General features: G+C 36.4%; 1 protein-coding gene across 2 annotated transcripts in view; it reads left to right on the forward strand.

Annotated features, from left to right (window-relative positions):
* The first annotated feature begins 1,153 nt into the window (after positions 1-1,153).
* Positions 1,154-17,803, forward strand: part of SKAP2 (src kinase associated phosphoprotein 2) — a 155,005-nt gene continuing 138,355 nt past the window's right edge. For both annotated transcript variants that reach the window (XM_060156968.1, XM_060156969.1), the window contains exons 1-3: positions 1,154-1,349; positions 10,641-10,746; positions 11,355-11,380. In XM_060156968.1, the coding sequence (XP_060012951.1) occupies positions 1,283-1,349; positions 10,641-10,746; positions 11,355-11,380 (199 nt within the window). In that variant the 5' untranslated portion in view covers positions 1,154-1,282. The remainder of the gene's footprint in view (positions 1,350-10,640; positions 10,747-11,354; positions 11,381-17,803) is intronic.

Here is a 17,803-nt window from a genome sequence, read left to right on the forward strand (position 1 = left end):
TGCAATCAGTAAAGTCCCATCCTAAACAGACAGAATCAGAATTTCTGGGAGTGGGACTTTAGAATCTGCATTGTTAATAGGTTCTCAATGTGATTCTAGCAAACTAAAGTTTAAGGAGCATTGATCTAGTGAGAGTTGGAGGGTAGAGGAATAAACAATTTCCATTGTTATTGGAGCTGCAATACAATCTTCAAAATACAATAGTGGCATCTAGGAAAGACCTTTGCCATGGCGGTTCCTATCTGAAGAAAAAAAAGTGTTTATTTATTTACTTATTTTCTTTCACACACACACACACCTTTAAAAGCACCAGAACGTATCTAGAGAAAACCTGTAAGAAGATTTGGAGATAGGAGACAATAAGTATGTATTGATTAAACGATCAGGTTGGAGTGAACAGATTTTATAATTCCATTCTACTAATCACCAGCAATTTTCTTTTTGATGCTTATAGGTAGACAGTGGTATCTGTGTCTATTTAGCTTTGTGTTTGTAACTAGACCTCCCTGCTCTTCGTAGTGGGGGAAATCAGTCACCCCAAAAATCTAAATTAGGTAGAAAAGTAGTGTAAGAGCCAATCAGAGCGCTCTCTGGAGCAGCTCTAGACTGGCTTCTGAAGGAGGACTGGCTGAAGATGGGACTTTGTTGCCATCATGCAATCGGACAAAGAAGGCCATAATAGTTTAGGGCGGTCGAAAATTCCATGTGGGGTACTGGGCGAGGTGTTACACCTTGGCGGGGCTGATTAAGGTCCAGGAAGTCTCTCGATCGGAAAACCTGGAGGCACTACGGATACTTTATTTTCCGGGACCGTGGAGAAATGGTCAGCAGTTGCGGGGGTACCAGTGACAAAAATGGCCGCAAGGCACCTCAGGCGCTGGATCAGGTGATGCAGCTGCACTCCGCTCCCTTCCCACCAGCCGCTCCACCTCCCGCGCCCTTACGTAGCGGTGGGTGTGGCCTGCCCAGGGGCTCTTTTTCGGAGGCGAGGAAAACCGAGGGTTACACATGCGCAGTTAAGGCCCCTCTGGCCCTTCGGGCCTCCTCCCCGCCCACTGCCCCGCCCCGAATTGCCGGGCGGGGCTGGGCCGAGAGTCCAGCAGCCGTGGCTGGGGCTTCAGTGACTTCCTTGTTATGAGCGTCGGCCCGGCAGTGTCCGGACTCGTAGCCCCGCTGTCCTTACCGGGACCCCTAGCCCAAGTCTAGGTCGCAGCCGCAACCCCAGCCGGTCGAGTCCCCTTTCAGCGCAGGTCCTTTCCCCGCACGCCCCGCGCTCCCTAACATGCCCAACCCCAGCAGCACCTCCTCTCCCTACCCCCTCCCCGAGGAGATTAGGAACCTGTTGGCAGGTAAAAAGCGGGAAGGGGGCGGGTAACGCGGCGGGGGCGGGGGCGCGGGGACGGCGAGCCGGTGGGGACAGAAGCGTTCGGAGTCTCTCCCTTCTCCGCTCTCCCCACGCCTCCTGCCCAGTGGGAGCGGGACTGGGAGTGGGGAAGTGGGGTCTGAGAGTGGGAATGGGCGTGTGTGTTGAAATTTGGTGCGAGGATGGTGGGGACCTTCTTGTCGGCTACACTAACGCGATCAGGACAATTCTGTATACGTCGTGAAGACGCTGTGTGTGTGTGTGTGTGTGTGTGTGTGAGAGAGAGAGAGAGAGAGAGAGAGAGAGAGAGAGAGAGATCAAAGAGACCAAAGGGTTTGTCATTTCTAAAACTCCCATTTTTCTTCTACATTCAGTCCACCCATATTTGAGACCTTCGAAGAGAACCTGACTCTCAAATAGCCACTTGTCTTCAGCCTGAGTAACATATTAAAACAAAAAAGGAAGGATGTGTTAAAAGTCCAACTTCCTGTGTCACACGATTAAAGTACAGTACTTCATCTTTGCACCCTCATCTTCCCCTTTTCAGTTTAAAATTACCATTTATAGGAACTTAGGAATTAAAGGTGCATTCTTCAAGGCTGTTATGAATCCACTGCTAGTTCATTAATATACTTGATATGGAGATGTGTATTTTCACTAAGGGCTGTTAAAAAATTTGTATTTCTGCACAAGGTAGAAAAGACAATACATCTGTTTTAGGGTAGCACAAATCTTACCTATCCTGATGCTCTGGAATTCTTCCCATTATTCACTTTGTCATGTGTACATCAGAATTCTGAATTTTGATTAAAAATTTTTACTTTTCTTTAGTTGTTTCTTTAGTATCCTTCAATATTGGTCATGAATAACTGGATTAAAAGAGTTTCTCTTAGATGCCTGTGTTACAATTTGCTTATTTTAACTCTTAAAGCAGTGTTTAAAATGTGACATTATAAGTAGTAAGTTACTGTTAGAGCACTGTGAGACCAAATCTAATATGCTGTTACACTATTTTGGTGGTTAGCATCTTGAATATGATAGAGAAAATAAAACCAATAGTGTATGAATGCAGACATGTTTATGTGAACATGATTGCAGTGTGGTGAATGCATTTGTGGTGGGACAATGTTTTACTCTAAGAAATGCTTGTTGTCATTAATGGGTACCACTAAGGGAAATATTGAAAGAACTGTAGGGGCTGAGTTAAGGCAGCTTTTAGTCCATTCTATGCGAGTTTCAAGTGAATGCTGATTTTGTTTTACTGCAGTTAACATTTTTGTTGTTACTATGCTGGAATTCCTTGCTTAGAATATTATTTTAGTCACCAGGTCAGGGAACTGTTTATCATAACTCTAAAAATAGATGTCACCATTTTCAGGATATTCTAGGTGTGAATTTTTGAGTTTAGGAAGTAAACTTGGTAACCTCTGGGTACATGCTTTTGAAGCTTGACAGCTCCACAGTAGACAGTTTGCTATCGGGATCCATAGTCATACATTTGCAGATAGTAAGATATATGGGTTGTGGGACTCTTTATTCTCTGATCCCCATAGATTACAAATATTTCATGTAGCCCTTATTTACGTAATTTAATTGAAAGCTCAGAATTAAATAATATTTAAATTATCTGCCATTGCTAACTTCCTATATACTTTAGCCATCTCTCTCTCTTTAATCAGATAATCAGATAATAATACCTACATAATGTCTGAAATCAGCGTTTTAAAAATCATTTTATTGACATTTTCAGTATTTCACACTTTTAAAGCAAATCACATATTAAAACACATGAAGTATTAAAAACAAATAATAAAACACTAAAATTTTGTTGATTACAAATTTGACTTATACTTTATTTCCAGAGGATATTTTCAAGAGGTATGGCTATGAGGAAATATATATGATATAAATTGTAAAGAAATGAAACAAGTGAACCAGTGTTTTTCAGTTTTCTTTTTAAACTAATCATTCAAAGAAAATGGTTAACATTTTATGGTTGACTTTAATTAAAATCTTTTTTTGAGGTAGGAAAGGTTTCAAGAATAAGTGCTCTGAGCAATTATTTTTCACATTTTTTTATCCAAAAAATTCTGTTGGATTGTGCATGACCATTTGCATTATTCAAGTGTTTGGGTGATAGGACATGGTTAGATTTAAAATTATTAAAACTATAGAGGAAGAGTTGACATTGGTTTGAATTTTAAAGATATTGCTGGCTTACCTAGTTCTTTCTTTGACAGTAAGAAGGAGATATTGGCAGTGGTGGTTGTAGCTAACAGTTGAGCTCTCTTAGAATGCATGGCGCTATGCTAGAATTCCAGGGTACAGAAGATAAGGAACTAAACTTCTCAGGCATTAAAATCCCTTCAGAAGAAAAGAATATAAAGTCAAAAGATAATGCCTATTAAAAAAGATGTTTTGGACATTTCCCATTGCGTTCCATGTTCCCTTTATCCAAATCATTATGCCATATGTGTTAAATGTTTGACGTTTGACGTTTCAGCTGCTTGACGTTTCAGGTGCTCAAATGTATTCTTATCAATTTATTATTCTCTTTATTTTTTCCTCTGATTATATCTGTTTTAGGCTTCCTTTTCAATATTTGTTCCCCCCTCCTTCTGATTCCTTCCCTTTAAAAAAAATTCTTTAGAAATGCAAAAATCCATAGAGGTTATCATTCTTACCTCACATTTAATGATGCTCTTGAAAACGTGGCTATATAGTTTGACCATTAGTTATTTTTATTTCTGTGGAATCAGTATATTAAATATTGATAGGCTATACTTTTTATAAAAGTGTTGAATTATTTTCTTGTCCCGTGAATAGAAAAAGGTTTACAGATTTTTGTTGTTAAAAGTAAATTGGGAACTGCCGTATGCACTCCAGGCAACCTTTAATTTTTTTTCACCACAATGGAAGAACAGGTTTAGCTGGGATAATTAGAATCAAAGGATTATCCCAAATCTTGTCCATTTAATCTTCTCCCACATCCAAATATTTTGACTAGGATGAACAGCAAGAATAATCTTGATTTATGTGAGTTTTTCCTCCAGGCAGGCAAGAAAGTGAGAGGAATTAGAACCACTGCTCGCCACCCCCCACCCCCAATCCCCTTGATTTGTTTAATCGCCCTTTGAATACTGGACTCTTGGTGGTTTGCAGTTAGATATTCTCATTCATTTGTTTTAGGACAACAATATTTAAAAAGGAAAGCTGTAAGAAAATGTTAGTTTCTTTTTATTGAGTTAGAAAATGAAACCAATGTTGAAGAAAATGATGGTTGTTTGTATACTCTGAAAAATCAAACCCAAACCAAACAAACAATAAACACAGTGGTGTGTGCAAAGTGCCCCTGAGATTTTGTTCACTTGGCAGTCTTGATTAGAAATATTGCATTTTCCTCTATTGAGGATTTCCAGGACATTTTTAAAAACCTTCACACATAATTGATAATCCCTTTAGGGACACTAGGTAAAGAACGGAATTCAGTTGAGATAGAGGTCGAATTTTTTTCAATGCTGAGAATAGTGTGGTTTGATTTCGACCCTTCCAAAGTTCCATTTATAGTTTGGTCAACATTTCGGTTTTATTTTTCTTATGAGAATCATTTATGGTGTATCTAGTGTCCCATAACTTCCTTCTGGGGCATTGGCTGAGTATGTAAAGGGAAGAGTGCCACCTACTGAGTCAGCAATAGTCACCTACTTCTTTAGCACCTGGATTTTCCTATAGAGCAAGAACAAGCCTGCCCCATTTTGGCAGTAATAACTAATGAGTTTAAAGTTGATATGAGAACCTTTGATCTTGCCGTGAAATCAGTCCATGACACCTCTAAGATTTTTCTCTTCTAGCAATAGGAATATATGTTTGTAAATCAAGGGACTAGAAAGTTATAGTTTCTTGTATGGGTCAAATAACATAGATGACTTAAGATGTGATGTTAGGAGAATGATTTGCCTATTTTAAGCATACAATATTCTGTTTTTTCTTGGGAGAGGATCTTTGGCTGTCTTGTTTTTTTTTCATGACATTCCTTTTAAAGTATTTTCATCTCAGATTACTAAATAAAGCTCTTGATAATATGCTAGTATGCACAATTTTATAGTTACCCAATCCAAATTATCACTGGTTTCCTTTTAGAAAAGAAATCTAAATATTCTAAAAGAGAGAAGTATATAAAAATTTCCTAATGAGCTTAGCTGTACTTTATCAGCATTAAAGTATTACTAGAAAGAAGACAGAAACATCAGAGTGGGAAAAGCCTCTGGTGATTTGAAACACAGTTCAGTTGTCTCTCATAAATTTAAGATTAAGTGTCATATATGGGTGATAAAAGTGGCATAGGCTAGTTTTTATATACTCATTATTCACTTAGTTTGTCTTTTTCAATTAAAGCCAAGTCTATCTTTTTCATTCCGCTGAGTTTACATTTCTTTTTCAATCACATAGTGAACACATTACAATACATGATACCTAACAGTGAATATAGTGTAAATCTCAGACTAATGTTTTATTCACTGTGGCTTCTTTGAAAATGTGTGGTAAAGAGATTTTGATGATTATAAGGTGCTATTCATCGAGTTATCTTTTAGAGGTGAAAAATATTCATCTCTATCCTTCAACAGTCCAGCTTTCCACCAAAATAAGTCATTTAGCCTCCAAAGCCTATTTTGAAAATATAATCAGATGATTGGATTTTAAGACTCAGGTACGTTTTTCCTATCATACTTTGAGAACTCCTTGTGCTTGTTCCTGTCTCTTTTTCCATGTTTGAAAAGTCCACAGTTCAACCATAACCTGTAAAGGTGCTGGGAAAACAAGAGAAATACATTTATTAGAGCTATCAATAACTTTTTGATTAGCTATTTTCCAAATTTGGGCATTTAGCTTAATTGGTCTACATGTGCCCAGTTTAACTGATTTTTATGTTTTCACCAGTAGGTGTTTGGTCAGACCATACCCTCCTTTAACAGAGAAGAAAAGCTTCTCTTTTTGTTCTGATGCCAACTTAAATTCTAGGCTGAGATTCTTGTTAAGTTTAGTGATAGCACCTCAGTGAATACAAAGTACAACTTGGTCCAATTCATAAAGTAGAGAAAGATGTGGAATTAAGTCGTAAAGCCATTTGGGGTATGGTTTGACTGGTTTCACACTTATTCATTGATCTGGGGCTGAGCATGTGGTAGTGGATTCACTCTAATTCTTGCCCCCTCTGCTATACAATTCAGGCCAATAGAGAGGCTGTGTGTGTGTGTGTGTGTGCGCGCGCGCGTGCGCCTGTGCGCCTGTGCCTGCACACTTGCATGCCTGCCCAGGGAGGTGAGGTATCGGTTGGTTGCAGGACTAGGCAGAAGAGACCAGGTGTTACCTCTGTGACTTGTTTACAACCTCCAGCCTGGAAGTCATATTCCACGGTGGAGGATGGTGAGGGCAAGTGGTCAAACCCCGGCTTTCTTAAAGAGTTGGAACCTGTGCTATGTACTCAGATTGGAGAAGCCGACAGTTTATAGTTTGCAAGAATTTTAAAACTGTCGTAACCTTGTGTGGTTTCACCTTGAAACTGTAATTAGTATGGAAATTGGTAGAAAGCTGTTAGCTTATGTGTGTTAGATACCTGTCCTAGCCTCTCGGGCTCTAGGGGGAGATGAGTGGCAGTTTTTCTAGGGGGTCCATATGTACAGGAAAAGAAAAAAAAGGAAAATTTGAGTACCACTAGGTGACTTGGTGTGTGCTAAGTATTTGCCTCTTAGGGGTTGCGATGGCTATTGAGAAGTTTCTAACTTAAACTGCTTGAGGATTGCTGAGCCAAGACATGATGTCATCTTTTAATTTTGTTTTCAGACCTTAACGTTTATCTACAGAGCGGTTGTAAATCAGATCTTTCCAGCGGCCTTCTCCCCCAGATCTTTACAGTTGTACCGGGAGATCAGGTTTGCTCTGACAATGCTAAGGTGTAACAGGAGCAAAAATCACCACCACGTTTGTATTCGCTGAGTAACTTTTTCCTTGGTGATGACTTGGGGGGCAGAGGCGGATGGAGATGGGGCCAATTCTGGGGTTAAATGCGGCCGGCGCTGACCTGCGGTCTACGTGACGAAGCGCGGAGCGGCGGTAGGGATTAGACCTGGGGCTTAGAGGGCGCCGGAACTGCGCTTTCTCCACGTGGCCGGGTGGGTCCTTAAGCTTCTCCTCTGCAGTGGAGGACGCGGGTGAGCCGAGATCCCTCCTGTGAGAAAGAGGAATTCTGTCTTACTCGCCAGGCCAAGAGGCCAGCGAGGAGGCAGGCTGACCTTTTCTTGTAATCGAATTACGGCTGTTCCCCGAATTACAGGCAGTCTGGAGTCAGTGAAATCTACATATTAACAGAGGGACATGACCCCTAAAGGAAGGTAGAAGAGGGCTAAAGCGCTCGCTAGTTTACCGTTTGCAGGGCTATTCAGAGCACAATAAAAAGCTTCAGATCTCTTTTCCAACCAGCCAGGGGAGTGCTTGAGTCGCCCAGGACTTTTATTGCTCGCTTTTGAAATATTACCCTGGCTCTGAGCTACAAAGCCGCAGATCCAGTCCCATTTGTCTGGCGAGGGCGCTGCCCCAAACCAGTGCTCCCTGCTCACAGCTCCAATGACGGGAACCCTGGGGTTTAACACTCCCAGTGTCTCGGACGGCGGAGCCCGAGCATCTCCCGGTGAAGGCCGAGTAACTTTCCAGCACCCGCTACGTCTTTGCGCCGGGGGAACGGGGTCGGGGCTCTGCGCAGGGGCTCTGCGAAGGCCGCGGGCACGTCCAGAGGGTCTCCTGTGCCTAGGAGAGACTGGTTTCGTTCGATTTCAAAATAAATGGGCACAGTATGGATTTTAAGAAAAAACCCGGATTTCAAAAACTTGAAAACCAATTGAGTCTGTGGGCACCAGCAAACGAAGACTATTGCAGGAATCGCTTCCACTATGAAGTTCTTATTTGTTAAAAACAAAAACAAAAACAAACCAGAAAGCAGGTTGTACGCTTTCCACATCTCGTTTGTGAAATAATTTTTAAAAATCAGTGTTTATTAAATCTTTTCAGTTGCCTTAAACCCCTTTTGTGGCAGAAGTTTAGGAATAAATACATTGACTACTCTAAAAATACAGAATTTTTCCCTTGCACAATCTCTGAACCTCCTCCCACTCAGAAAACAAACAACACAGATTCTTCCTGCAGTCTCACTCCTTCAACAAGTATTTCCTCACAAAATAGCATAGCTCAATAATTTAAAAATGTTTTTGGCACTGTTAGGAAACTCTATATAGAACATTACAGCTTTTTGTTTTCTGAGTTTTTATACAACTGAAAAGACCTTTTAAAGAAATAACTCGGGCTGTAATTCGTTCTGTTATTGCTTCCGGAGATAGAAAAGAGATCCTGTTTGCTTAAACTTGTATTGTATAATGAAAATGTAAAATAGGCAATTAAATACTGGTGTGGATGAGGGAATTAAAGACAAACACTGAGTGAAAGTAACATTAAGCAAACTACCAATCGTTATGCCAGTGATTCTTCCAAGTATTGAGTCTGGCTGGAAGAAAGAATCAGCAGTAGAGGTGCTACTCCTTCTCTTACTCCAGTTTCTTAGTAGATTTATTGGAGCCATCTCAGAGAAGCCAATGATCTTTTCCATTTCAGCTAATATCTGAATGTCCAGAGGTTGCCTTGCTCCTCTGGTTACATACAAAAGAGAAGAGTGCTTTTTTATGTCTCATTATTTTGAACTCACTTTAGAAGTGTGGGTCCAATTTGCACTGGTACTGGATTATGTCTCTGTGTCCCCCTCTTCAAAATAGGGACAGCTCAAGGAAAGAGAAGCTGTGACATTTTGCTTTTGTTTCATTTTGATAGTTACTTTTAACATTAGTCAGTGATGGACTTCAAACCAGAAAGCTACTTAGAATTATTCCAAGACTAAATTTTAATGATTTCACTTATATTGATTTAGTGAAGAATCACTTTTACACAATTTATTATGAATGAATAACAGTTTAATCAGCTTCACTCCTTGGGTCAACATACTTTTGTAATCAAGAATTTAAAATCAGTTATAACATTCTATTTCAAATACTAGGTTTTAAGTTGCTAATTGTAAGTACAGTTGAAAGACTATTTGCTATACTGCTTTGAATTAAGTATAATATTATTGTATGTTTTGATACCATCTTTTTATCGTGTGAAATAGGAGACAAATTAGTTAAATAAAAAGAAAGTAAAACATATACACATCTCTTCAATATGAAATATGGGTGGTTTATAGTCATACCTACTGAAAATTTTTTAATGGTATCTTCTACATTAGATACCTCAGAGTGACATTTGAAATTCTGAATATAAAGTTAATTTAAACTTTTACAGTATTTCATGAACAATAAGAGTGGGGCTATCTTAAAATCAAACCAATAAGGATTTGGTGGAATTGTATACCAGAGAGAATTAGAAAGCAGAATAATTTAGAAGTTTACTGAATTAAAAAAAAAAAAGAGGCTTTGTGAAAATGTTATATGAGGCCATAGAAGTCTTATCTCTTGGTTACTATATTTTAAAATAGTGGCTAAATCTATTTTGCCACTTTTTCCTTTATTTAAAGAAATATTTCCAGGTAGTAATGCCAAGGCAGGAAGCAAGAGCACACAAAACCACACAACTGATTATCTTTTTTATTTGAGAATAGCTGGCCAAAGTAGGTGGGGCAGGTAGGAAAGAGGAGGGTTTGATTTGGGAATCCTGGCTAGCAAAAGGGATTTGTTTTTCCTCTAAAGCATTAAGCGCTGCATATACCTGAAAATTGATTATACTGGGAAAAGGATGCCTTCGCCAGAGGCATTAGCTTATATTGGTATAATATTGTGAATGACCTGTTCATACAGGAACTTACAAAATACTAAAAAATGATAGTAACATGCATGAAAGCTCTGCACTTGCTTTTATACAGAGAATTTGTTTATGGGGCACCATAGTTTATTAAAACTTGCGTGCTTCTTCCTGGTTTAATGATGCTAAACATTCAAATAGCATTTGCTGTGTTAAGCATAAGTAGAGCATACACATTTTATTAGCTAAGAGGTGAACAGATTTGTCCAATTTAGTATTTGAAACATACTTCAACTGTTATGCTTTGGATTGATAAAAAACTGTAACAAATTGTACAGATACTAACACTTATGGGTAGAAACAATCATTGTCCTATTTGTCTTCACAAAAAAATGATTCTTTCCTATAATTTGTATCCTTTTTCTTATATTTAATGGTTTAGATGTTGAAACATTTGTAGCAGACGTACTGAGAGGGGAAAATTTATCCAAGAAAGCAAAGGAAAAGAGAGACTCCCTTATTAAGAAGATAAAAGATGTAAAGTCTATGTAAGTCACTTACTTGCCTTTTATTACTTATTTCTTACTTATAAGAAACGCTGTAATTAACATTTTAATGAAGGACTGATTATTGTGGGATTAAATTTTTTATGTTCTAATTTAATTGGTTTGAAGTAGTTTTAAAGGACAAACTATATTTCTACTATAATAGTTTTTAAAAACAGGCAGGCTTATCATAATACCATTTTTTGTGAAGCCTATTGATTATGTATTTTTCTAAGCATTCTAGCAAAATCCAACTGTTTATTTTGATTATTTGAGGATATATTTGGTCTAACTGATAAGACATAGGTAGGTTGAGAATTTTGACATAAATACGGAAGATACCTCCAGACACTCAAATGAATAAATGTAATTTAAGTTGTATGTATTAAAGACATATTCTGGTTTTACTACTGTAACTTAAGTCTTTAAAAATACCTTTATTATAAATCCATAAGCCTTTTGGAATTATCATTTCAGGATAGGAAGTAGTTTTTTCTCTAAATCTATATTTACAATATAGATTTTAAAATAGACTTATTGCCATTGATTAGATCTTGTTTTGATTTGTCAACCTTTATTTTAAAATATAATGTTCTTGCTTTATTTTGCAGCTACCTTCAGGAATTTCAAGGCAAAGGTAAATTTTCAAGTTTTGTCAAACTTGACATTTTTTTTTCCTTGCAGAGATTTTCAGTAGGAAAATCTAACACATACTGAAATTTGATAGTTGGAGTCAAAATTTAAATTTCTGTGTTGTATACTTAGACTTTAAAGATGAGAGTGCTAGCTCCCCCTGCTGAGAATAAAATTAAAAAACATATCTAGAATCTACTCTGCACAATCTTCTTTTGCACAATCTTTCATGCAGAAATCTGTGTTTAACATTCTTAGGTTTTATGGTTCTTAGAGTTCATTGTGGCAGAAGTTTGTTAAGAAAGGTATATACGTGCAGTTACACACGGAAGAATTTTGTGAGGCAGAGGCGAGATACTAACCTAACACCATTTAACCCTGTAGAGATTACTTTATAGTGGTCATGGGAGCAGGAGGGCCTGTGGCTGGGTGCTCATAGGTAATGTTTCGAAAAGGTAATTGGTTTAAAAACAGTATCAACTTTTGTTTGAGAGCATGAGTAAAATCTTTTCCAAATGCTGGTTTTTATTATTCTTGTGATTCTTTTGATATGAATAAATATATGCCACAGGCATTTTCAAAGAAGGGGGTTCGGTTTCATTTTTCGAAATATGTGAGAATGCTGGTAAGCTGATTGTCTTCCTTTAGATTTGAGAGACAGCTGCTTAGCGTACTGAAAACCAAATCCAGAAAGGCGTAGGAAGTTTCTACTATTTCATGTCTTCAGTTCTGCAAGGGAAACTTGGTATGGCCCTTACTTCCATGATGCTAATTCATAGGTCATGACCTGAAGCCTGTGGATGCTGGTATGAGGGTCACAACATGAGGTCAGTTAACTATGTGAAGCTAGGCTCTGCGTTTGGGGGAAGCAGTGTGGCATCTTCTAACTGGGGTTAGCAGATACCACAGAGTAACTCATATCTCTGCCAACTGATAAGTGAGAGAGTAATGATGGTTTCAATAAACCAGCTACTTAACCAGACAAACCTAAAATCAGTTAAAAGGAAACCACAGTTTCTTTTCACATTAAGTCATCACAATTGTTGTGATTAGAGGAAATAAGAAGAGATTTTTTTCCGTATTAAATTTTTTAACACTGTTAAATAGAGGGAAGAGCAGGAAACTCCTCCTCTCCACAAGTACCTACTTCTTTGTTCTCTATAATGAATCCTAAACTGTGGGTTTAATCATGTTGTATTTTGCTTAGTTGAGTATAGAAATAATGAATTTATGCATTTGAATTATGATAACTTTTATACAGTGCACTGTTTATAGGGGAAATATTGCGTATCAGATTCTGCCGTTTTTCTTAAAAGGCACATTTTGTTCTAGTGGTTACTTATTGGACTCTCACTGTGACTTAATTATTTGTACGTTAAACATTTTTAAGCTAAGAAAATGTGATAGTATAAAGTCATATATGTAGAATTGCATATGATTCAATAATAGGGTAGGAACTTTCCCTTTGGTATTCTGGTTTAGGACTTGTTCAGGTGTGTGGATATTAAAATTACATTACTGAGATACATTCTTTGTCTCTAAGGAGAATGGAAGTTTATATAGTATTTGATAGAAATTGAAAAATGAGCCTAGAATAAGATTGCAAATAACACAGAATTCAGAGATTCCCCATAATCATTTTCCTCTGAATAAGTCATTTGTATTTCAATACTGCTGTATTGAGTTAACTAATCACCAAGAGTGCCTGCTCAAAAGTAAACCTGTGGATAAATTAGATGCATACCTTGGAGGAATATGAGAAGCTGAGTAATTTTATGCCATTCTACCCTCAAAGTATAATTCGACTGTTCTAAAAAGACTATTTCTGTAGTTTGTTAGAAATAGTAAAGGGAAGTTAGTACAGGCTTAATAGTTGAATAAGCAATTGCTCAAAAGACATATTTTTTAAAAACAGGAATTTATTAATAACCAGATCTCTACATTGAATAAATTGAATTCATCTAAGTATATTTTGATAATGCTGCTTTTCTTTTTTTTCTTACATTTTCTTCTTCGGGCTTTTGGATTGTCTTCATCCAAGGAGACCTGGGCAGAAATCCTTTTGGCTGTTTCCCCTCTCTCTCTGTCTCTCTCTCAGGTCAATATAGGGTCACAATGAGGTGACCAGAGGCTATTTTCCTGCTTTTTACCTTTATACTCCTATTTGTTTCACATAATTTTTTTTTTACATGATGGTTAAGTACCATTTTAATATCATTGTTGGGAGAAACAAGGACCTGGAAGAGAGTTCTTAAATAAAATGAATTAATTCACATTTATTTGTTTCAAATAAGTGAGTTATTAGTTACTTTAATGTTCACAGATGTCTGTTATCCTTCCTTCCTTTCCTCTCACATCTCTTCTTATAGTCTTTAGATATTGTACATGACAGAATAACTATCTAACCCTAGTTTTTTATTCTTAGTTACAATGTAGCCTAGTAATATAAAGTATACTCCTAAATACAGGCTTCATGCACTAGAATTATGCTCATTTTAGAATTATTTTACAATTATGATTATTTCAGAATTTGTTCTCTGTCACATCATAAGGTCATAGTGCTCTTAAATGTGACTTGAAATAATTATTTTGGGGATGAAAATATATTACTACTTGAGTAAAGGTGTTACTGAGTATAAAATAGAATTTTCTAATATATATTAGGTACATGATAAACAAGTTTTACTTGTAGTTGTATCTTGCCCTTATATTAGGCTTGTTTTACTCCAGTGATGATTTTGGTATTATTATTTTCTTTATAGAATAAGATAATGTGAAGATACCTATGCATGACACATAGTCAGTGTTCAATAAGTGTTATATTAATGTGTATTCTCAGATTCAAGTTCATTGATCAAGAGGATTTAGTAAATCTTGATTTATAATTCAGTTTTCAAATAAATTTTGAGGAAACCATAAATTACTAAAGGAAGGGTATGCATATTAACATGAGACAAATATTTCAAGAGAATATTTTTCAAATATGGGTGTCTACAGCTTTAAAAAATGTGAATATATTGTTTTCAATTCTCTGTAGATGTCATAACTAAAAAGCTCTCATTTTCTCCTTTAAAATATTTTCCCTCTAAATTAAAACATTTATTTAGCAGATTTTATCCTAAAACTCCATTGATATTGTTAAATATGAATAGGTTTACTTAGAAAGCAATTTCCTTTGACCTCATTGGTATTATTAAGTTTATTTATGGACTAAACTAGTTTTTTGAGTAACAGGGCTGTTAGATAAGAAGGGACCCATTTTAGTTTGTTCTGATGGAATCCTTGAGAACAGCAGAAAAGTCAGAAGTTGGGATGACGTTTAACTTCGTTTCCTTTACTCTTCCTAACATAGTATATGTTCTGTTGAAAGTTAGCTCCCCAGTGAAATCTGAGCAAATAACTTGCAGCTTCCCTTACCCCCACCCCCCATCTCTGGCCTTATACAAATGTGTTAAGCATGTTTGAGATTACGGGGCCTATAGTAGTAGAAGTCTGTTTCAAAGGTAGTACTTGAGGAATGGTGTCCTTCCTTTAAAATTCTGCCTCACGTTTGCATGCCGTAAATTAGCCCTTCTATGGTAGAAGAGTTATGAAGAGAATCTTATTTGTGGTGACTCAAATCTTTCAAATTTTTAAGAATTAAACTACAGGTTCCCTTGAGAAATGACAAGTTAAATGTTTATGTCCATTCATAGCTGTATATTATCACTTGAGAAATTATTTTGGACAAGTGAACTGAGTAGAAAATTAGAAATTAATATTTTTGCCTCAAGTAACTTTCCCCACCAAGTTTACATTTCATTCTCTGTAAAAGGGAATGGTTATCGTCTGAATTTTAGGTATATTATTTAGTTTACTGTTTACCTGATTGCGTTCAAAATAGAACTGTATTTGCCAAAACAAGCAGTAGATTGGTTAAATCACTTTCAATGGTGGGATCATGACTGTTGAATTGCTGTTGGGCTTTATCTCCAGGCATTTAGGAAATGTTAATTGACCATGAGCCATATAAAAAAGAAGGGATAATAGTAATTTGAACCCAACTATTAAAAATTTAAAAATATTTTTCAAAGAAATATGCTGCTGTGATACGCCGAAACCTTGATTTTGATGTGTTATTTAACTTGCCAGTGAAATTACAGGACAAGAAGTCTTGGATCATTGTCTTTTAGACTGTTAACTTTGTATCATTAATTAAACTTTTGAAAGTTGTGGGATAAATCAAATGCTTTTCTAGGGAAACAAGAAACAGTATTAATGAGCAACAACCCTATAATTATCCTTCTGAGTACATAACAGGGACACATTCATGTCTTTTCTTTGCGCAATAACTTTTACAAAGAAGTATTTTTAAACTGATCATTAATTTTATGACCATAGAAATGAGATGCAAAATTTATGCTGTTGTCATTGGCACAGGCTCAAGGCACCACTGACATTATGTGTGATGGTAATAGAATGGCTGCCAACTAATGATTCTGTAGACATTTCATTTGAGCATGCTTTTCTTTTAGATGTCTGATTAGGATGTAATGCTTTCAATTATGTCTGTAAATTGTATTGGATACGTTTACCTGATGCCCATTGTTGCTTTGGAGTTCAGTTTTCTGTTACATAAACACAAGTTGAACATTTTCCTTTTAATTTATCGAAGTCTTTGCAGGTATAAGTTGCAAGTACTCAGCCCCTGGGGAGAAAAAATGCTTTGCACTGCTCAACAGCGACCCCTGTGTTCAATTAAAGCTCCTTATAATATAGCAGCTCTTTGTTGAGTTGAAAAATATAATTAGGGAGGGGGGAAAAGGGGTGGATCATCACTGGAACAACAGTAAAATGAAGAAGACTGTTTTGAAAAACGATGTGTTTTTTCAACTTAATGCAAGTTAAAAAGGGAATAACCCTATACAGATGCCACAGGGATGCTTATTCTTTACTTTCTGAGTTAAATTCAAGGAAAGCTTTGAAAAAGGGGGGGCGGGGAGGGGAGAAATGAGGCCAGTAGCAGTACTTAATTTATTTTGTCTTAGATAAATATAAATATCACAGTATTTTTTAAAAAAAACCCAACATTTGAAATGAACTGCAGTTCTTAGAATGGGTAAATTGAAGACAATTTCACTTTATAATCCAAAAAGTGTTCTTTTTTTTTGAACAAAACCAAAAACCACAGAGGTCTTTAACATGTCAGTGACTAATTTGCGTAGAACGGTCTTAACTTATATTAAATATTATTGAATTTATAGCTTTAATAATGATGTTTTTGCTGTGTGTGTGTATGTGTACATACATGGATATATACACAAAAATATATAATGGATATTATCAAAGGATAATAAACTAATTCTGATTTTCAAAACTTAAAGAAATTTTTTTGTTTATTTCCACACAGAGTTTAATAGATTTAAGCATGAGCATCTGAATTTTTTCAAAATCCTTTCCATAGAATCATTAGCTTTATTGTTGTATTTCTGTATTCTTAATAGTGTAATATGCTAAGTGCTAAGTTATGGTAATGTAGTTGAAGTGTGCTAATACTTTTTTTTCATAGCAATATTTATAGTTCATGATTTGAAATATCCTTAGAAAATTCATAACATAAAAATTCTTACTTTATTAAGAATATAAGGATATTCTAGCAATTTTGAGCAGTTGAGAATTTTGTGATCTTTACTACTGTGTATTTCATGAGCTGTCATTTTATGTTCAAACATATTTTTACTAGCACTTTTTATGAGGTTCTCTCTTACCTCATATTTTAAATCAGACCACTCTTCTTTCCATAAGAGAAATATTATAAGGGATCACTGAATGTTCTGAGAAGTACTTTGAACATCTTGAAAGAAAGAGAAATTAAGATCCGAAGAATGAGTAGTATTTGTACATGTTTCTTGGAATTTTAATTGGGGAAGAAACATCACCATGTATGGTACACATAATGGTATAATCACTAAGGACAATAAGATAGTCATCTCTATATTCTGCTCTTATTGTCTTGATGGGAGATATCTTTACTTTCAGGGTAGGGCAGGGATGATGAATGCTGATAAAATATCAAAATTTAAAAAAGTAGATATGAATATTGGCTTTTATTATTTTGAAAGTGTTGTCTTGAAAGAGGCTCTTTCCTCTACCAAAAATATGGTGAAAGTAGGGTGCTACCCATCAGATGCATGTCAGAGGATACAGATATCCTTTTGGAGAGCCAGGTAGCTTTAATCTGGATCTGCCTAGCAACTATGATCTAAAAGTAATACTATAGGCACTCTAGGATTCCTAGGGAGATTTTTCACTATGACTTTTAGGTGAGGTGGCTGGTTTTCTCTTGAATTTTTAACAAGTAACTTGAATTGTTAACAGATCATTTATATGGTATTAAGCATACCTTTTCCCTTGTTGTTCAATATGGATGAAGAATGAGTGCTTAGAT

This window comes from Lagenorhynchus albirostris, chromosome 8, assembly GCF_949774975.1.
Source record: "Lagenorhynchus albirostris chromosome 8, mLagAlb1.1, whole genome shotgun sequence".
Lineage (NCBI taxonomy): Eukaryota > Metazoa > Chordata > Mammalia > Artiodactyla > Delphinidae > Lagenorhynchus > Lagenorhynchus albirostris.